The following is an 18853-nucleotide window of genomic DNA, read 5'->3' as shown; positions in this document are numbered from 1 at the left end:
TGCAAAAAAGGCCCGTTCCCGGCTATTATCTCCCAGTTCCATTGTCGAAAGTACGCAGTTGTGCTGCTGAGCTACGCTTCCGACCTACCCCTTCCCTTTCACTCCAATACCTAACCTAACCTCTTTGTCTTCCCTAACCAATCACACACACGCACGCTATCACACCGCTTGCCGTTTCCAAGCTCAAAGCGAAGTGAACGAGGAAGCACAGAGCACATTGCGCTTTAATTCGCTATAGTCGCGATGATTTTTGGTCGATTTACAAGCGACGCGGAGCGATAATCCCGCTAAGCTGAGCCGCCTGTGTGTTGTACGCACGCAGTAGTACACGAACTCGCCGCGCACGAATGGATGTTCGCGAGATAGATGGCGCGGCAGGTTCCGTTGGTTCCGGTGCTACAATATTCGAGCCACTCAGCGAGATTGCCGCGTATAGCGTATAGCTTGTTGCTCTCGACGAGCTTCGCTATCTAGAAAAATGAACGAGTGTGCGTGCGCAGTCGCGTGTGACGTTTCTCGTCTGCTCAAAGGAAGCTTCTAATGCAGAGGCGACGGCTTGTTATTCGACAAAGGCAAGATGTTACCCGAGATCCCCGAGATCAACGGATCGAGCATGAAAAAACGCGTGCTGCCCTCTCGAGTGAAACACGAGCAGCATACAAAGAGTTATTAAAAGTATTACAGAAATATAATTGCGTCGTGTGCTTTGACGGTCTTTAACGGGGCTTCACCGTCCCGAAAACTCCAGACTCTCTGGTCAGGGGTCGGTCACGCTGGAAAATGTCATAATGCTGAAACTATGCCAGAAATTTTGGCGGCCCGTGCGAAGTAAAAGGAAATGCCTGAGGGGGAAAAGCGAAGCTTTGTCCAGACGAAGCTTGTGTTTCCCTTGAAATTTTCTCCAGTTCCTTTTACTCTCCTCTCTCTCTTTTTTTTTTTTTTTTACATCTCCCACTCTCTTTGAGCGTTTTATGGCCGCAACGATTTCTCTCGTTCGCATAAGTGGTAATTTGCATAAACGAACAGCGGAAGCATATTCCCGTCGGTTTCCATGCCTGCTATTCGTCATCCACAACGACTTCAGCCGGCGTCGTTTCATTCGGTGGTGGTGTACAGCGTTCGTTACACTCGTTTCATACATGTTCGACTGTATTATTAACTGCAAGACATCCTCTCCTCCATCGGAGAATAATTATTGAAAATAGGTTTATCATTTCGAGTTGGCCAATCGCTCGTGGCAGTTTACACGAGGTAAATGGATACGGTGGCCGGGTAGAAGCTAATAAGCCGGCAACGATTCGGTCGACGGAAGATCGAGCACTCGGAGTTAGGCGAACCCTTGACAGATGGCCCTTGCGTGACTTCCGTTCCATCAATATATCCCTTCTACGAATTTACCTGAGCAAGAGCGGCGAGAGCCGCGGATGAGCTCATCGACTACTCTTTAATTATCGACGATACTCGGATAAAATAAACCGTCGAAACCGCGAGAATATTTGATCGGAAATATTTTCCAACGGATCTTGCCAAGAACTCGTGGGAATTCGCCTGACATTGCTGAATTCCTTTTTGGCCCTCGAGCATTTTTCTCTTTCATCCCTTGTCGCTCCCTCCTCTTTCTACTGACCCACGACTGTCCGTGGTGCAGCACGAGCGTCGACTAAAATCGAGGACGATGTAAATTCGAAAAGTCACCGGGGATTCCTATGTATATAATATACCGTACAGTTATAGGGATACTGGCCAAGATTGGAACTCGGCAGGAATCAGAAACGAGGAATTATGAATTTACAACGGTAGCACTGCCTTTTTTTTCTATCGTGGAAAAATTGCAGCCTCGTTGCACGCTGTGCAAGTTATGATTTATACGGGACATTAGAATAACTGTCAGCGGAGAGGGATCGTCGCACATTGTCAAGCACGACCAAGCATGAAATCGTCGGCTTCTGCATTGCGCCAGTGGCAAACTTCTACGACAGCATTATCGCGAAACTCTCCAGCAGCCTCTATCAGATCTTCCCTTCCTCTTTTTGGTCCCTCCGTTTTTTTCCTCCTTCTCCCCCCCCCCCCCCCCCCCTCTTCCCCTTACGTATACGCACTACGAGAATCTCAGCTTTCTCATCGCTACTTTCCTCGTACAAATTCTTCTTATTACTTTTCAACAAAGTTATATATATATATATATAACATTTATATATGTATACGATACAACGGGGCAGATATACTCAAGAGAGCTCGACGAAAATCCAGGCCAGAAAATTTCGAGAGGTCCCGGAGTGAGTGCCTTTTTAAAAGAGACACAATTCCGCGTAACGTCGAACAACGAGAGAGAGTGTGATTCGCGCGACTCGTTCGTTAACAGCCAATTATTTTCACACGAGTCATTGAAGCTGCATGCGTTCACCGCTGATATAATTTGCCAAAGCTGCGAGTGGTTTTCGTTGCTGGAAAAGTCGTTTGGCTCTTGATTGAAAATCAATATTTGCATAGCGAGGAGTAACATAGGTAAATATGGACAGAGAAACAAAAAAGATGGTGCTCGATGCGAGGTCGAAATTTCAGCATGAAAAAAGCTGATGTTTAACAGTATTTTCGCGTGAATATTTATTGCCATGTAGGGAATAAGAAGATAAAGATTTTGTAGAAAATGAAACTAGCGCTGCGATATTTTATTGAAATCTGTACGGGAGTTTGATATGTTTATAGGAAGAGGAGGGGGGGGGGGCGGGTAGGTGGGTACATATTCCAGCACGTACGCAGAGAAAATGCTTCGCTTCTGCAGGAAGTCACGTTCGGCATGCGTCATATCGAACAACATACGCAAACGCTCGCTCGCGCGTTTACACTTTCAGGAAATTTCTTCTTCCAAGTCCATGAATAATGTCTTTCTAATGTTAAGCCGGGCTAAGGTAAAGCTTGTCGGAGGCCATGAAACAGGCCCCCGCGTCTTGACCGGTTAAGTCTGCTAAGGGTCGTTCGTTACGACAGAAATTGGCAGCTGCATTGGTTTGTCGAAGGCTTAGAGTTTGGAGCTGGCTTGGCACGGTTGTCTTCGTTTCAACGGGTTGCTCCTTTGTTCTCGAGACTCGAGCCCGCCTCTCAGCTATGCAGCCGTGTGTAGTTACGACAATCGATTAATGCAGGATCAACGAGCCTCTCTCAAGATTACCCCGTTTCCTTTGCGATCAAACACGACGTTCACACGCTCCCCCATCCTCTCTCTCTCTCTCTCTCTCTCTCTCTCCCTCCCTCCGATAAGCTTCATTGACTTCTCAGCTAGAGTCTATCAGACGCAAATAATATAGCACGCTACTGCCACAAGACTCGTCTACCAATCAAAATCAAAATCCATCCCATCTTCCTCTTTTTTCCCCTCTTTGCGTACTTTGCGATAACGCCTCGTTATAGGTGTGTGTGTGTGTGTGTGTGTGTGTGATGAAGAGGGAATCCATTACTTGGCAAGGCAGGATCGATATACCGTTATAATACGTATAGAAAACGATCTTTCGTCGCTTCATCTTGCTAAGTAAAATCGTCAAGTACTCCGGCATTGCATTATACTATATTATACGCCAAAGGGTTCCACCCCTCCCCCTCCTTCGGTAATAAAAGCCAAAGTACCTTCGAGCATAGGACCGAGGCAAGTTGATCGAGAGCATCAAAGGAAGGCGAATAAATGAATAAATTAAGAGTGGTACACTGCGCTTTAGGTAACTTTTAATAATTCGCGCAGAATCATTGCACTGGTATTGAAAGGCCCTTCTCCTTGCTCTTATTTGTAGCAACGGTGATTAAACCATGGCCACCGGAAGTGACTGGACCTTTCACCAATGTCAACGAGCTTGCTTCCGTTGGTCTCTCCTCTTGCAGATTTTCCTTTCGATCTGGCAGACTTCTTGTCTCGTCGTCTGCCCGGATTTCTGCTTAATATTGCCAATTTTGCAAATCTGTCAGCCACACGATTCGCCCTCGTCAAGTCGTCGCAAATCGGCAGGTAATACTGGCCACGGTATCTTTCCAAGATTCCATATTTCACTCCACGTTCCAGTGCCGAATTCACCTGTAACGAGTCAGAGGTTAAAGGCTAACGTGCTATATGTATAGCTCTTGGCGCTTAAAATGCACCCCAGAGGGTAGAGGCAATAAGACGTATATCTTCGCCTAACTATACAAGGGACATTAATTTTTTGCGCGGGCCCTTTCGAAACCTCTTGCTATATATTTGCATTCTGATAGACCTCGTGCTAAATTTCGATATCTTTAATACTTACGGAGATAAACCAAAGTGCTTTCTTACGTGTACGCTTTCGGGCGTTTTAACCCTTTGATGCACGCATTTCCATTCCAGAAACGCGTACATTTTTGGCTTTATTATAATATATATATAATCAACGAAAATTGCAGATTAAAAATATCTAATGTCACTCTGGTAGATAAGATAATATATTAAAACTATGTCAAACTGCAATTTTAAAACACTACAAAGGAAAAGGTGTTGCATATACGCAATATCGTGTAGCAAAGGGCGACGACACCCTGTACGAGCGAGCGAATAGTTGTGACAAAACTGATTTGCAGATTGTCAGACCTGTCGCTTGATGCGGTCATTAGCCAAGCTGGAACAGTAACTGATGTAATTCGTGATCTTCCTTGGAGATGATCCTTTGGTCTCTCGCAACTCGTGTATGGCCGATGCTACGAGGGCCGCAATCTTCATTGGTCTCTCGACTCGTCTCGAATTTTTCCTCCAAGATTGCACCATTTTTCAACTCGAGTTAACACACCGTAGGCTTGAACATTTTTTGCACAAAAAATTTTTATCTTCCCTTTGGGCATCCTCGAACTTCTCACTGCCAACACGATAGGTATGTTTACGGCGTATTAACATAAGAGAAACGAGCGTTTTTTCATTGTTTTGGAGTCGACTAGACTCAGAGCCAAATTCTTTGTTTACCAACACCTTCGATATTCCTTTCCACACTCGTATGTACTCCTAAAAAGAGAGGTAGTGATGCAGAGTCGTAAATATTAGCGTTATCGAGCGATAAAACGCTAAAAGATACACGCGACGATCGTTTGGTTTGCTCGATTAGAAGTAGTAGCGTAGTGCATAAAGCACAGCCGACTACTCCGCCTATCAGTCGTAACACGCGAAAATTACGTTTGCACGAAAGCCTATCATAACTGTAAATGTAAACGACCTCTTGACAAATGGCACGACCCGAGTAACCCAACGTTTCTGCCAGCTTCCGTGTACAATTTAATGACGATTATCAGCAACAATGGATCATGCAAAATCCACCCCGTTTCAGTTTTCATTCGACCAACAGTTTTGGAACGATTGCCCGCAGGAATCACAATCGTCTCTCTTTCTCCGTTATTCAATTTTAATTTGTTTTGTACAAATAGAGCGTATAGCTTATAACAACGATTATGTCTATACATCAATTTATCATTTTTCACATGTTAAGCAACGGCTGCAGAAAGATTTATTAGCTTTGTTTTGATTGTTCGCGCTCGTGAGGGACGCCATGATAATGGCGGAGTATTTTTTCACCGAGGTAGCATTTATAGTCTCGGTGTTATTGGACGGTAAAAAGTTGTTACCGGTAATAATACGACACTGGAGTGGTATACAGCTTTCGCCGACCGACTGAAATCAGAAAGATCGCTTTACGCTGATGGCCTTAGCTGTACAAACGCCTCGAAGCACCAACTTTTCTTACAAGTGTTGGAATATAAACAGTCTCTGGAATATATCGTAAACCGTTTACCTGGCACGCTATGTAGACTGTGTAGAGAGCAGCATCCGATATAACTATGCGATCCGAGCGCCACGCCGCGCCGCGCCGCCGCGTGCATTCGTCGAGCATCACGATAATTCAGAAAATTCACAAAACGTACAAGACAGCGTAAACTATATTGGCGCTTCTCGTGGATCAGCAAGTGTCTGCGGCTATTATGATAAGATTATCGGGCTCGTTCGAGCAACTTTATAAATCTCTCATTAAGCGATATAGGGGAAAGGATGAAAGTGCTATTTTCGGATGGAAAAAGCGTGGATGGGGTGGAGAAGGTCAATTAATCTCTCGTTTCCAGCGACGGCCGATTGGCGCGAAGATCGAACCTCTCCTCCAATGGGAGGCCGAAGAGTTGAGAAATGGAGAGTTTCATCGCGATACGCTTGGAATCGGACGGAAAACTAGAAGGTCGTCGCTCTATCAAATTTCACGCTCCTTCGGAATGCGATACTTTGTGAAACTTTAAAATCAGCCCAACTTTTCCAATGAAATCCGACGTGGCATATAGCGGGAAGTGTTTTTCTTCGAGAAAACGAGAGAAGGAAATTCCGTCGGTCAGTTCTAACCTAGAAATACCATTCTGACGATAATTGGTGTCTTGCAATCGAAAGCTCTTGAATATTTATGTAGTTAGCGCGAAAGGAACATAGAGGGGCATCGATTGAAGTAGAGCCTCACTATCACGCGCGCACACACACACCCACACACACAAACCCACAGGATGGATGGGCAGACCGAAGGAAAGCTGACAAGACGGGCAGTCTTGGCCAACGCTATGGAATTGGGCGAGCGAATCGCAGGGATGCTCGGCATTCCGATGCATCATTCGAGAGCTCGCCCAGGTTCTCGATAGTCCCAATGCACGGTTCGGACGCAATTGATCGGGAAACGATGCTCAACCTCACGTGGAAATACCATAACGCGCATCACTAATGAATCATGCGATCCGATCCGACCTGACTGGTCTGGTTCTGGACGTTCTGGTTAGTCTGGTCTGGTCGTTCCAATCTGAAGCCGTTGTTTATCGCATCCCCACTTCCCTTCTCTCCCCTCCGCCAATTTCCCACCTAGCGTGTCCCCACTTTCGGTGCTCTCTCGGCCGGTTAAACGTCGATCCTTCTACTCGACAATCTCAACGACCGAGGTGTTGCCGATATCCACAGTCATTAGTTATATTTAAGCGCGATTCGAGTGTAAATTGTCCCTTTTCTGCACATAGTAATAAAAAATATAACCTATGCCCAAATCGGCTTTAAATATTATGAGTGAAGAACATAAATAACGACCAGCAGCTTCTACGCAATTAAGCGTTTACTCGACGACCACGCCATCTGTATAGTGATATTCTCCACGCTTTTTTCAAATCCAACTGAAAAATTGCTGACAATCCGGGCGTGACTGACCGTTTCAGGCCGGTTGACGTTCATCGTTGAAAATCCGTAATTGCTTGCTCGAGCGAAAGCTCGTAAACGTCCCCGGCACGGGCCCGAAAAATCGCCTCCGGTTATATCCCCCCCCCCCCACCACCCATTCTTCCGCCACAGTACAGTTAGATACAGCGAAAAATTGGGACGCTCGTCCGCTCCATCGCGAAAACCAACGTCTGCGCGCAATATATTTTACAGTACATTTTTCATGTGCTTTGTTTTTAGTAATTTTATCCCGATGTGACACCGTAGCAATTTACACGGCGAGGCAGGAGAATAAAGGCCGTGCATCGCACGATAATTCATATTGTTTTATGCAAACACGCGGTAGACATGTGTGTATGCATGTGTGTCTTTGTGCGTGAGCAAACGCTCGAGATAACTGGTACGTTTTACGAGGACGTAAAAGCTCCTTGTGAAACTTTAAAGATGAGAGTACATCCGAACGTGGGACTATTTTGTCGCTCGGTAGAGGTTAGGATACTTGAGGGGAAGGGGGGGGGGTGAGGACACGCATAGCGAAGGATAATGGCGCGTAAGATATTTTCATTTCACGCATTTCGAAGTAGATCGACGAGAACGATTTTAGCGAGAATTATGCGAGAGACGCGAGAGACTCCAATTGGTCCATTCGCTAAATCCAATCAGCTTACTCATCTACTTAAGCCGCATGCACACCTTTTACTAATGATTCTTAAATCCAACCAATTGCGATCTCGATCCAGATGCGCCATGCAGAGATAAAAGAATTGGCGCTTCCTCGACGGAATTGGGTTAGGTTCTCGAAACAGAAGATCGATTAGTAACGAGAGATCGGCGCAAATCTCGCGAGAAACGACCAATCCGAGGTTAATCTGCGCAACGTAGCAGAAATCTAGCCTATAAAAGTACCGCGTGCAACAACGATATTCCCGATAAAATTAATGTACCACAAGAAAAAGCATTAGCGCTGCCTTACTTTGTGTCGAATCAGCCAGCGATCTATATATGTATATGTACGAAGCTCGCGGATTATTTTTAATTTACGGCACAACTGCATGCTCTCTGTCATTGCGAATCCTGCAGCTACATTTATCTTTATACACACTTTGCCAGTCCCTGTATTAGTACGCATGTTGCTGTTTATACACGGAGGCAAATGTACCGAGGTAGTTGACAAAGAAAAAAAAGTAAAAAATAAATAAAGAGGAATAGCATAGGAATGCGTGGGGATAAACCGCGAGGAATTTCGCGGGAAGGTAAGATATCCGGAAATGAAGGGAGGAAAGCGGCAAATGGTTCCAGCTTGGGTGTGGAAAACGAATGGAGAAAATAAACTGGACTACTATCATTTGACGAGCGAGCAAACACGCCATTATTCTCCAAGCTTGCAGAGTCAATTACTCCTGGGAAGTTTGAAAAAATTGCATGTTTGCACACTCTTTTAATTAAATCTCAGCTCGGTCGCCGGAGCTTCGCCCAGCTGGCAACGTCGCGTCCCCGTCGACCGACGGACTTTTTCAGAACTTTAGAAATTTTCTAATTGATTTGTCACTCTCAGTGAAGAAATCGCGATTCGTTCGCTTTTTCGATGATATTTTCCAACACGTCCGAGTGCTCGGGTGTAGAAATAAAGGTAAATTCAGTGGCAAAAGTCGAATTCGAAGACAGGCTGTAAAATTCTTTGAACGGGCCCCGACAGAGCAGTGAACCAGCCTGGAATAGCGATGAAAGTCAAGAGTTTAAGCGCCTCATGGAATTCTAAGAGTGGCTAGTGCTTCGTGTGAAAAGTACCTTTGCTGACGTGCCTAGCATGCTGAAAATGCCCTATTGATTTTTATCGATGGAGATTATTCTCGATCGCACCAAATTATCCATAAACCCAATTCGGATGAGGGATAAAAGTACAGTCGTAATATTAACCTTACCTGTATTCAACGATGATAGACTGATGCGATTAAATCACCAATAGGATGTGGCAAAAACTATTTTTACTATTATCCTTTAACCACGATCTCTCACTCAACTATATTGAATAGTTAGGTACAAAGCCTTTTCGTATCACTTTCAAGCTGTTCTCACAAATGACGAAACTTTGTTCACATTTCTTTTTTCTTGAATAATCCACTGAAAATTCCCTAGCGTTCCATTACCGAGAGAACAGGTTGTTCGGTTCACCTCACAAGAAGATCGAAGGTCACATTTGGCACACGTAAATAGTAGAAGCAATTATACAGTTGCAGAGTTTGAGTAGTAGTACTGGCTCTTTGATCAGACGTTAGTGGATCAAATTAAAAAGGTACGAGAACCGAACTACGAAATTCATCATGCGCTAAACCAAATTTTCATTAGCTAATAAGAATTTTGCAATTAATTAAGGCTAGCGCCGTACTGCAAAGCGTTTTGTTTTTAATGCATAGCACACGACTAAAAGAACACTACTTTAAAAATGCACTCTTGGATCAACATGATCCTCCAAATACCGATAAAGAAATCTGGCCAATTTGGAAATTTCACCGGTGGTGTTACCGGTTTTATTTACTCATTTCCAAATTTTCAGGCAAATGACTACATTGCGATCAGAGCTCAACGCTTTTGTTGAAAGAGAAATAGTGGCTATGAGTAAAATATAACAAAAAGTTGAAATATCTCTGTCCCTGTTTAAATTAATTAAATATCTGTTATTATCTAGGAAAATTCTTAAATCACACTGTGTAATATAAATGTACCTGTTGTAAGAAGAAAGTACATAACCAAAAAAGAAGCAATTGCTTATCAAAACTAAACAAAATGCAGCAAAGCAAACAACAAAACTTTATGGCAATTAAAAGCTTAATAAAGCATCTACAAAGGTTAATGCTTACTTTTATAAATACTCGGAGAACTTAACCGGATATTTGATTTGCATAATGATTACCGACTGAGCTAGTGAGGAATCATTTTAATACATACGAAGCGTTTTATACAAGCGCGCGCCGACGAGTGAGCGAGAAACGCGAAACAGCAAGTGCAAAACCCGGTGAGATGAACCCACGCCTCGCCCCACCACCTGGTCCCCGCACGGTTGCACATTCCATCCCTTCTTAAGCATACTGGGGATAGCCGAAATCACCCGAAGTTCTCGGGGTTCGACGAATTTTACCGAATCAATCCGGCTACATCCGAAGCTAAATGATTCGTATTTCATCCGCAGCGACAAGATAATTAATCGCTATAGAAATATCTGCCACTTCAGCTCTTTCGGTCCTTGTCAATTCTCTTTTTATCCAATATTTAACGAATAATAAACGATGTTTGTTTTCAAATTTCGCGAAACAATCACAATATATAATTGATCACCACAATTAAACTATTTGTTATTTCTTGTTTTTACATTCCTTATATTTTTTCAAACGTCAAATCCATTCGTGTAAAGAATTCGTCATTCGAATTTTCATCCCCTATGTAATCCGCCGTGCGAAGGAACAAGTTACATTACGATGTACTTCTAATTTCTTACGCTAGATGGCATTGTCCCTCTATTGTCGTTTTAGCGTTCATAAACACACCATAAATAATAAGCACTGAAAAATATCCTAAAAGTTAGGTTAGGCTTGTAATTGAATTCATAAATCCTAAAGCAAAATTGCGATATGCAGAAATGAATATCCTTGAATTAAAAGATATTCGCGCTGTCCCGGATATTATTCACCCTTATCCTGAGAAAGTAAAAACAGAGCAGGTACCACTTGTCATTGACAATGGTAATATTTTTTGTTTGAAATCATGTTTGTTAAATCAAGTTGTTCATTTATTCAGGATATTAAAATATCGTACATAAATTTTAGGATCATACAACTGCAGAGTCGGCTGGGCAACAGAAAAGGAGCCACAGCTTATATTCAAAAATCTTATTGCCAAACCAAGAAAAGAGAGGGGTAAGAAGGACGGAGAGTTGCAAGTGGGGAATGATATTGCCAATATAGAAGCTGTACGCTTTCAGTTGAAAACCCAATTTGACAGAAATGTTGTAACTCATTTTGAGACCCAGGAACAAATATTTGACTATACTTTTACCCATATGGGAATCAATACAGAGGAATGTCTTAACCATCCAATTATTCTAACAGAGTGTTTTTTAAATCCAAACTACTCAAGAAATTGTAAGTAAGAACTTGAAATTAATCTATAACTTGTATTAATAGTGATTTATATTTTCCAGTGATGGCAGAATTATTATTTGAATGTTATAATGTACCATCTATAGCATACGGAGTTGACTGCCTGTTTTCTTACCAACATAACAATTGCCCTCCTGATGGTTTAATAATAAGTATAGGATATCACACTACTCATATAATACCCATATTAGATGGAAAAGCTGATTTTGCAAATTCTAGAAGAATAAATATAGGTGGCTATCACATAACATCGTATATGCATAGATTGTTACAGCTGAAATATCCTGTCCATGTAAATGCTATTACTCCCAGTAGAGCAGAAGTAAGATTTTTATTGTTCCTTTTATATGACATAAAGCTGTTTTAATATTTAAAGTGATAATTTTTTATCTAGGAACTAGTACATGACCATTCCAGCATAGCTCTCACTTACCAGGAAGAGATTTCTAAATGGGCAGAAGTTGATTACTATGATAACAATGTATTGAGAATTCAGTTGCCGTATATCGCACCACCAAATACTTCCGGTTTGACGATAGAGCAACAGAAAGAAAGAAAACGAGAGTTGGCACGTAGATTGATGGAAATCAACGCAAGAAAAAGGGAAGAAAGGGTATGTAAACTTGGAAAGACTATGTAATAGTTGAATATAATTTTAAAACTGTTGTATTAGTTAGCCGAGGATGAGGAACAACTGAATCAATTATTAGCCATACAAGACCTTCTTGAGGAAGGGGAAACAGAAGAATTCGATCGTGCTTTAAAAACCTACTCTTTGGCTAATGAAGCTGATTTAATTAAGATGATTAATAACTTACAAGCTAAAGTCGAGAGAACAAGGCAAAAGATTGTAGCAGCGAATTCGCAGGACGAAAGTATAGTAATTGAAGAAAAACCAAAGTTGAAATCTAGTCTTCAGCCGAAAGACCAACAAGATTTTGACGAATGGATTACGAGTGTTAAGAAAAAAAGACAGGAGATATTGGATAAAAGAATGGCAAAGCGGCAGCGAAGACAAGACATGGCCAAACGCAGAACAGCCGCAGCTCAAGAACGAATGCGTATAATCAGTCAGCTAGCAAGGAAAGAAAAGCGAGACGATGATTTCGGTATACGAGACGAAGATTGGGATGTTTACAAAGTTATAAACAGAGTAAGCGTTTTGTCATATTTATGTTGAAATCTGTAAAATTTGGGTTGAAACAAAGTTTTATCGTAGGAAGGAGGTGATTCTGATTCCGAATTGGAGCAGGAAAAGCTTTTGGAACTCGAAGATGTTTTGCGTCATCATGATCCAGATTTTGATGGAGCAAGCTCGAGCGTACCTATGATTCCGGGAGAAACTCATCAGCTTCACGTAGGAGTGGAACGCTTACGAGTGCCTGAATTGATCTTTCAGCCCGCAATGATCGGCTCGGTAGAAGCTGGTATAGCGGAAACAATCGAATTTGTCTTAAAATTGTATTCCCTTGAAGAGCAAACTCGTATTGTTGGTAATATCTTTTTGACTGGGGGTTCAGCTGCTTTCCCGGGTCTACTAGAAAGATTGAACCGAGAGCTCAGGGAGATACGACCATTCGGATCCAAATTTCAAATAAGTATAGCAAAAAATACAAGTCTAGACGCATGGTACGGCGCCAGGGACTTTGGTTTAAATGGTAACCTTCCAGAATTTTTGGTTGATCGAAAGGAATACGAGGAGAAAGGAGGGGAATATTTAAAAGAACATTCAACGAGCAATAATTATATAAGATCGCCGGATCCCCTACCTATGATACAAATACCAGTTACGTCTGAGCAGATAATCGTTGAGGATGCTGTAATTGATGTCGAAGTGGAATAAAATGATATATATTTTTGTAATAATAAGTTGAATGATAAAGTATTTTAAAATATTTTATAAGATGAAATTTTTTGTGATTGTAATTCAACAAAAGCATTAATAAAAAAATCATATAAATTATAAATTGGGAAAAGAAACATTAATCGTTCTTTTTTATATTATATTTTCGGTCAGGATATATATATATATGTATAGGTGAAAATTATAATTATATCAAGCATTAAAATGTCCCGTCTATTATACCCTTTATCCTATCATTATTGTTTTCTCAAAATTTCTATTACAAAAGTGTGAATTCACATCCTATACAGTATAGATACATATATATTATTATTATTATATTATAATAATACAACTACTTATATTCACTGTTATTTTTGTCTGTTATCTTCCATAACATTCCATTTAGATGCATTATACCGCAAGGTAACCTGATAAACTCTCGTTTACTTATTTTTAGTTAAAGCATATTACTTTTTTGTATCTTTAGCATGTGTTATTTATATTCCAATCATCCGAGTATAATAGAGCTTACAACCACTGACTTTTGTAAACTATATTGTACAAAGGAGCCGAGAAAAAAAAATACGTTTTCAACATTGAATCACGGCTTGGTGTTGTCACCACACTAGTAATAATGAACGCGATACACTTATATTTTGTATCCGACCAAGGTGACACAAGCCGAGTTTTACATGTTACGTGTTCTTCCTTCTGTTTATGGTGTGAAGCCATTACTAGAAACGCGTGCCTTTGGATAATAGTTATATTCTACTGTAGAATCCTCAGCACTCACGAAATTCTATTCTTCTATCATATATGCAGGCCTCTAAAAGAGTTTTGATAGTATGATAAACCTCTATAAAAATAAGAGATATCCTACGTAAACGCATTACAAAAATAAATGGCGATATACTCTGCTAAAGAAGCAAAATGGTACAGGCGCAATGTCCAGTGACACAATGATATTATATTACTAATCCTTTTTACTTTTTCTTACACTTTGTTATCCACTGCAATGTTTTATCTACTAATTCATTTCTGTCGAGACAGTGTTTTTCAATTCTTCCTTATATTTACCGTTGCTTTGATTTATTAATTGATCTCTAAATACACAATTTGAAGGGTGCTGCCTTAATTGTACCAAGCGCGTTTATCTACTATTGGTATATATCAGGAGACCAGATTCTTCTATTCCATAGAATTGTGCAAATAGTGATATTTTATCATCAATCGCATGCTCACGCATATCATACATTTGTATACATGAAGATCGGTTCTTATATAATATGTTACAGGTTTATGCTCCAACAGTATATATTTACATATGTGACTGAGCATCCCACGCGCGCGTACTGGCCAGTACTTGGATCAACGTGTCTAATTTTTACAATGCGTAATTGTAAGAAAAATGGACACTTGAAAAGTCAGTAATAATAGGATCTCGAGTAAAAATATTTATTATTGCAAGAATCGAGTCAATGTTTCCTTCACTTTTCACAAAATATTTTTGTCTGTAACAAAGCATACGGATGATGACGCGCTTTTCACGAGAAGCACAACTCTAGACTGAATGCTACTTAATTGTTACTATAACTTGGCTTTTCAATTGCGAACTGCACGAACGTGGAGCTATCATCGATAGTTTTAGTCAAATACAAATAGAACTACATAACTGAAAATGGAGCAAGCAACGAATTTGATTCGCCTTGACATTTCCTCCCTTATCGTTATCCCCCCCCCCCTCCCCCCTCTTTGCAATTCTCAGTCGTGCTAGTCGTTAGAGATCATACTCCGCTTAAGCTTTCAGTCAGTCATTTGTAAATAACACAAGACAAACATTAATAACAACCCTTTTATTATGATATCGGTGCATATTAAAATAGCTGCAATAGTCAAACTCAATGTCAATTTCCGGACACTTCAGCTTTTAATATCCACCGTGTCTGTGACAAAATGTATGGTAATAGTTCTTAAATATTAGACTTAACATTTAAAACAATGTTAAAATGTTATAACACGATCGCTCAGAATAAGATAAATCAATACAATGAAAATATCGCTCGACTGATATCTCCACTACGTCTACACTTGTGTGCAGCTTCTTAGGAATTAGTTCCATCTAAAAATAAAAGTTTAATAGGTATACTTTACATTAATAATTAGTAAACTCTATTATAATAATCAAGCCGCAAAAAAATTTACTTGCATGTACTATATTATAACTAGTGCAGAGTGGCAATTGCCTACGTTTATGAGGATAAATTGCTGTTCAATCGCAATGGCCAGTTTCAGTTTCAAACTCTAATCAGTCCCTTTCCCGCTTGTCGCTTCTTAATGTATAAATTAAAAAAAAAACATTGTAAATGACGGTGACGTATAGCTTGTGTCACAAGACAAATCAGTGCCATTTCCGCGACGTGTGCCAGAATTCTTTCACGTGCAATTTCGAGACAGATTGTGGGAACGCAGTGTATGAAATCAAAATTATTTTCGAGAACTGTACACATCTTTCGCTAACGTAGGCTCAATGGTTTTTCATTTGTAACACCAATCGAACAGATTTTGACAAATAAAAAATCTTTCATACGTTTGATCTTTGCATGAAAATTGTCGGATTATCCTCCAATGTCGAATTTTTCATCGAAACGCCAAACTTTACACACGACTACTAAAAATAATATTTGTTCGCCTTGAAAAATAAAGCTTAATAACAATTCAATACATATTCTTAATACTGACCTTAACATGAAATTGATACAATTACACTCGATAAAAATAAAAACAAACTATTATTTGAAGATAAAGCTATTAAAAAGGTATTTTGTTGATTAAAAAGACGCTACCAAAGTTTCAAATTCGCAGAAAAATCTCAATAATCTCAATTAATTAACATTTTTGTCCATTCAAATCTAAATTCCTATACAATAATATGAGCTACAGTAATCGCTGATAAAAATAAAATAAGCAATAAAATCAGGCCTGTGTGTAGATATCCACGCACCGTCATTCACACCCTCAGGAATATGAAACTTTGTGTTTTACAAATAATATCACGTATGAAAATAGAAGTTAATCTACAAGTATCTTCAAGAGAAATAACACAAACTTATGAGAAATTTCCAGGAAAATAATTTTGACAACACAAATATTTTCTAGACGGATAAATTACACTAAACGCTACAAAAAAAGGAAAAAGAGTTACATTCTGTTTCATGTTGATTAAGTGTTAATGATATTTTATCACAAATGCGCGACAAAGGATTTTTACGATAGGAGTAGCATATAATTAATGATAAATATGAATGATTAAAATCAGAGCAATCAAATAATGATCTTTACGGGTATTGGGTGAACTTTACAGTGAATCTATATAGAATATCGCTCAACAGAGCATATATATCGAGTATTTCAATTCTCTCGGTAAATTGATTCGAGACCAGACTATTGGTTCAAATGTGACAAATCATTCGCGTTACAAATTTTTCTAGATAATAATTATGGCGGCGAGTTTGGTCCGATATTGCTTGCTCGAGCGCGAAAAGGAAAATATCAAAGTATCAACATATCAATAATTATATATCATTTTGAAAATAGAAAGAAGGAAATTGCCGTTCTCCCGGCTATACCCTTACGAATAGAAGCTTGACCAAAAAAAGCATATCGCTACTGCGGATGTTAGACGAAAATATAGAAGGAGACTTTAATCACAGCACTGTAATTGAATTATTCACACGGGGAGCTGCACAATGACTAGCCGATATAAAGACCATTGCTTTCACACATTGCACCTTCTTTCTCAAGAATCCCGTCGTTTGTCGACAAATGGCAAAAATAGTAGGTAAAACGAAAATATGTTAAACAAGTCACTTTTAAAACCCAAAACGAGTTCCGCGTCTAATATAAAAGCGCAGCTTTGCTCTCCAATACCGCGACACTTTTCTTCCTCACAATAATTGTATAGTCAATAATTGATTACGCTTCTTTTCTACGCACAACGAAAAAAAGCAGCTACCGATACGAGAGACGTCTCACTTTCCATCCTCTTACTCGTTTCACGATCGATTACAAATATTCAGTCTTTCTCCATATTTTTACAACTCGTCTCAAGCGCGAGAAACTTTTTGCAAATTCACTTAAATCAATCCTTCTTCGTTCTGCAGTAATAAAATTGAATCGACGGAATAAATACAAGCTTAAAACCTTTTGTTGAGGAGACGCTAGTGCAAAATTACATTTTACATCCTAGCGCCCTCGTACAAACAATAAACAATACAAAGATCATTTAGCGTATTTAAGCTTGACGCGAATATTAGCAATTCCAGATTCAATCACACCGATATTTCAGACAATTTTTATTCTTGTGTCCTAACGCACGTGTTAGACGTCATACTACAAAATTTTAAGTTAGTTTATACTCATAATTGTTTTGTGTGTAGGTATATATATATATATATATATGTGTGTGTGTGTGTTGTCGTGTTTGTATGCATTAAATAAATATACTCATGTACGAATCTCTCAGAAATGATACAGACGAATTTAGTGTGGTATATTATAATCATAAAATTCTAACAAAAGGTGCTTTTTTTTAAAACCGAGCACGGTTATTTTTCATACAATTGTGTCACGTTATCATTTCTGAAATATTCTATATACAATGTATATTTGTTCCATTCATTTGCGTATGTCATGGCTCTCCGTTTATACCGGAGCTTATAGACATGAATACTTAATTTAATCTCTAGTAATGTTAAAAAATCAACAACGCCGCTATTTAATTGCTAATTCATTGCTACTGATGGAGTTTCGCGATCCTTCCATCACCCTTCTCAACTTCGTTATAATACATATATATGTATGTATACGTATATACAATATATATCTGTGTACAATACACTTCGATATGTGAAAAGTAAGTACACCTATGGAACTGATACAAAGCGGTACGGCAATCTACTTGGGAAAAAAAAAACAGAAAAAAAACTTTTCACAGGCATATTTCTCACTAAAAAGCAGCGCCAGCCTATTGGCGATATATATATAGTATATACTATGTATATTTTGTATATAAAGTATAATGCAATTATTCAGAAATAAAAAAGGAAGAAATATGCTGCTTTTTCTAATAGAAGCTAAGAAAGAGAAAGAGAGAGATACAGAGACCACAAGATTTATATGGCGTCTCGGTGAATGGGGAGGGGTTTGAGGATAAAGAAACATCGATAATAAAGATAGCATTGTTGATATTAGTAATAATAATAGCATTAGTAAATATAGGACCTTTAATAATTACGTAGATGTGTCGATAATATGTATCAAGGGAGTTTACTAATAGCGATAGTATTATTATTATCATTATTATTATTATTAATATTAATATTATTATTATTATTAGCAGTTATTATGCTATCAGTTTATCAAAGAAATAGCAATGCGTCTACCAAAAGGGAACATTTTGGCAGGAGCTATAGTATTCGAAACCTTTGATGGCTACATATTTCCATAAAATTGGTTTTATCTCGTTTTGATATCGTCAAAATATTAAATGAATAGATTAAAAACTTGTAGACAATAATTACTATCTATATCACAGATCCAAGTGACTAAATTCCTTTAAAAATATAATATAAATATGTTTGT

At 39.4% G+C, this 18853-nt stretch overlaps 3 protein-coding genes across 4 annotated transcripts in view; 1 reads left to right on the top strand and 2 right to left on the bottom strand.

Annotated features, from left to right (window-relative positions):
* LOC136780387 (uncharacterized) overlaps positions 1–10171 on the bottom strand; it is a 138594-nt gene extending 128423 nt beyond the window's left edge. For both annotated transcript variants that reach the window (XM_066738701.1, XM_066738702.1), the window contains exons 1-2: positions 10072–10171; positions 9136–9472 (exon numbers count right to left, since the gene is read on the bottom strand). The gene's annotated coding sequence lies outside the window, so the exon portion shown is untranslated. The remainder of the gene's footprint in view (positions 1–9135; positions 9473–10071) is intronic.
* LOC136780569 (uncharacterized) lies at positions 3771–4966 on the bottom strand. Its single transcript, XM_066739023.1, has 2 exons — positions 4589–4966; positions 3771–4060 (listed from the first exon to the last, which is right to left on the bottom strand). Exons 1-2 carry the CDS (start codon positions 4760–4762, stop codon positions 3773–3775), a joined length of 462 nt encoding a protein of 153 aa, XP_066595120.1. The 5' UTR covers positions 4763–4966; the 3' UTR covers positions 3771–3772.
* Positions 10172–10723: 552 nt separating the features above from the next.
* Arp5 (Actin-related protein 5) lies at positions 10724–14934 on the top strand. Its single transcript, XM_066738731.1, has 6 exons — positions 10724–10950; positions 11035–11349; positions 11409–11689; positions 11762–11980; positions 12041–12520; positions 12587–14934. The coding sequence occupies exons 1-6, from the start codon at positions 10848–10850 to the stop codon at positions 13208–13210; spliced, it is 2022 nt and encodes a 673-aa protein (XP_066594828.1). The 5' UTR covers positions 10724–10847; the 3' UTR covers positions 13211–14934.
* The last annotated feature ends 3919 nt before the right edge of the window (positions 14935–18853 follow it).

The sequence above is a fragment of the Prorops nasuta genome, unplaced genomic scaffold (assembly GCF_024137725.1).
Source record: "Prorops nasuta isolate Cenicafe-Biocafe unplaced genomic scaffold, Cenicafe_Pnas_1.2 PNAS00019, whole genome shotgun sequence".
NCBI lineage: Eukaryota > Metazoa > Arthropoda > Insecta > Hymenoptera > Bethylidae > Prorops > Prorops nasuta.
This window is presented reverse-complemented; position numbering and strand designations above follow the sequence as displayed.

Bases quoted from the DNA above. Each gene is read 5' to 3' on its own strand.
- LOC136780569 (XM_066739023.1), bottom strand. From the start codon at position 4,762: ATGGTGCAATCTTGGAGGAAAAATTCGAGACGAGTCGAGAGACCAATG. The intron at 4,061-4,588 runs GTCTGACAATCT...GACTCGTTACAG, and splicing joins ATGACCGCATCAAGCGACAG to GTGAATTCGGCACTGGAACG.
- Arp5 (XM_066738731.1), top strand. From the start codon at position 10,848: ATGAATATCCTTGAATTAAAAGATATTCGCGCTGTCCCGGATATTATT. The intron at 11,981-12,040 runs GTATGTAAACTT...CTGTTGTATTAG, and splicing joins CAAGAAAAAGGGAAGAAAGG to TTAGCCGAGGATGAGGAACA. The intron at 12,521-12,586 runs GTAAGCGTTTTG...GTTTTATCGTAG, and splicing joins TTTACAAAGTTATAAACAGA to GAAGGAGGTGATTCTGATTC.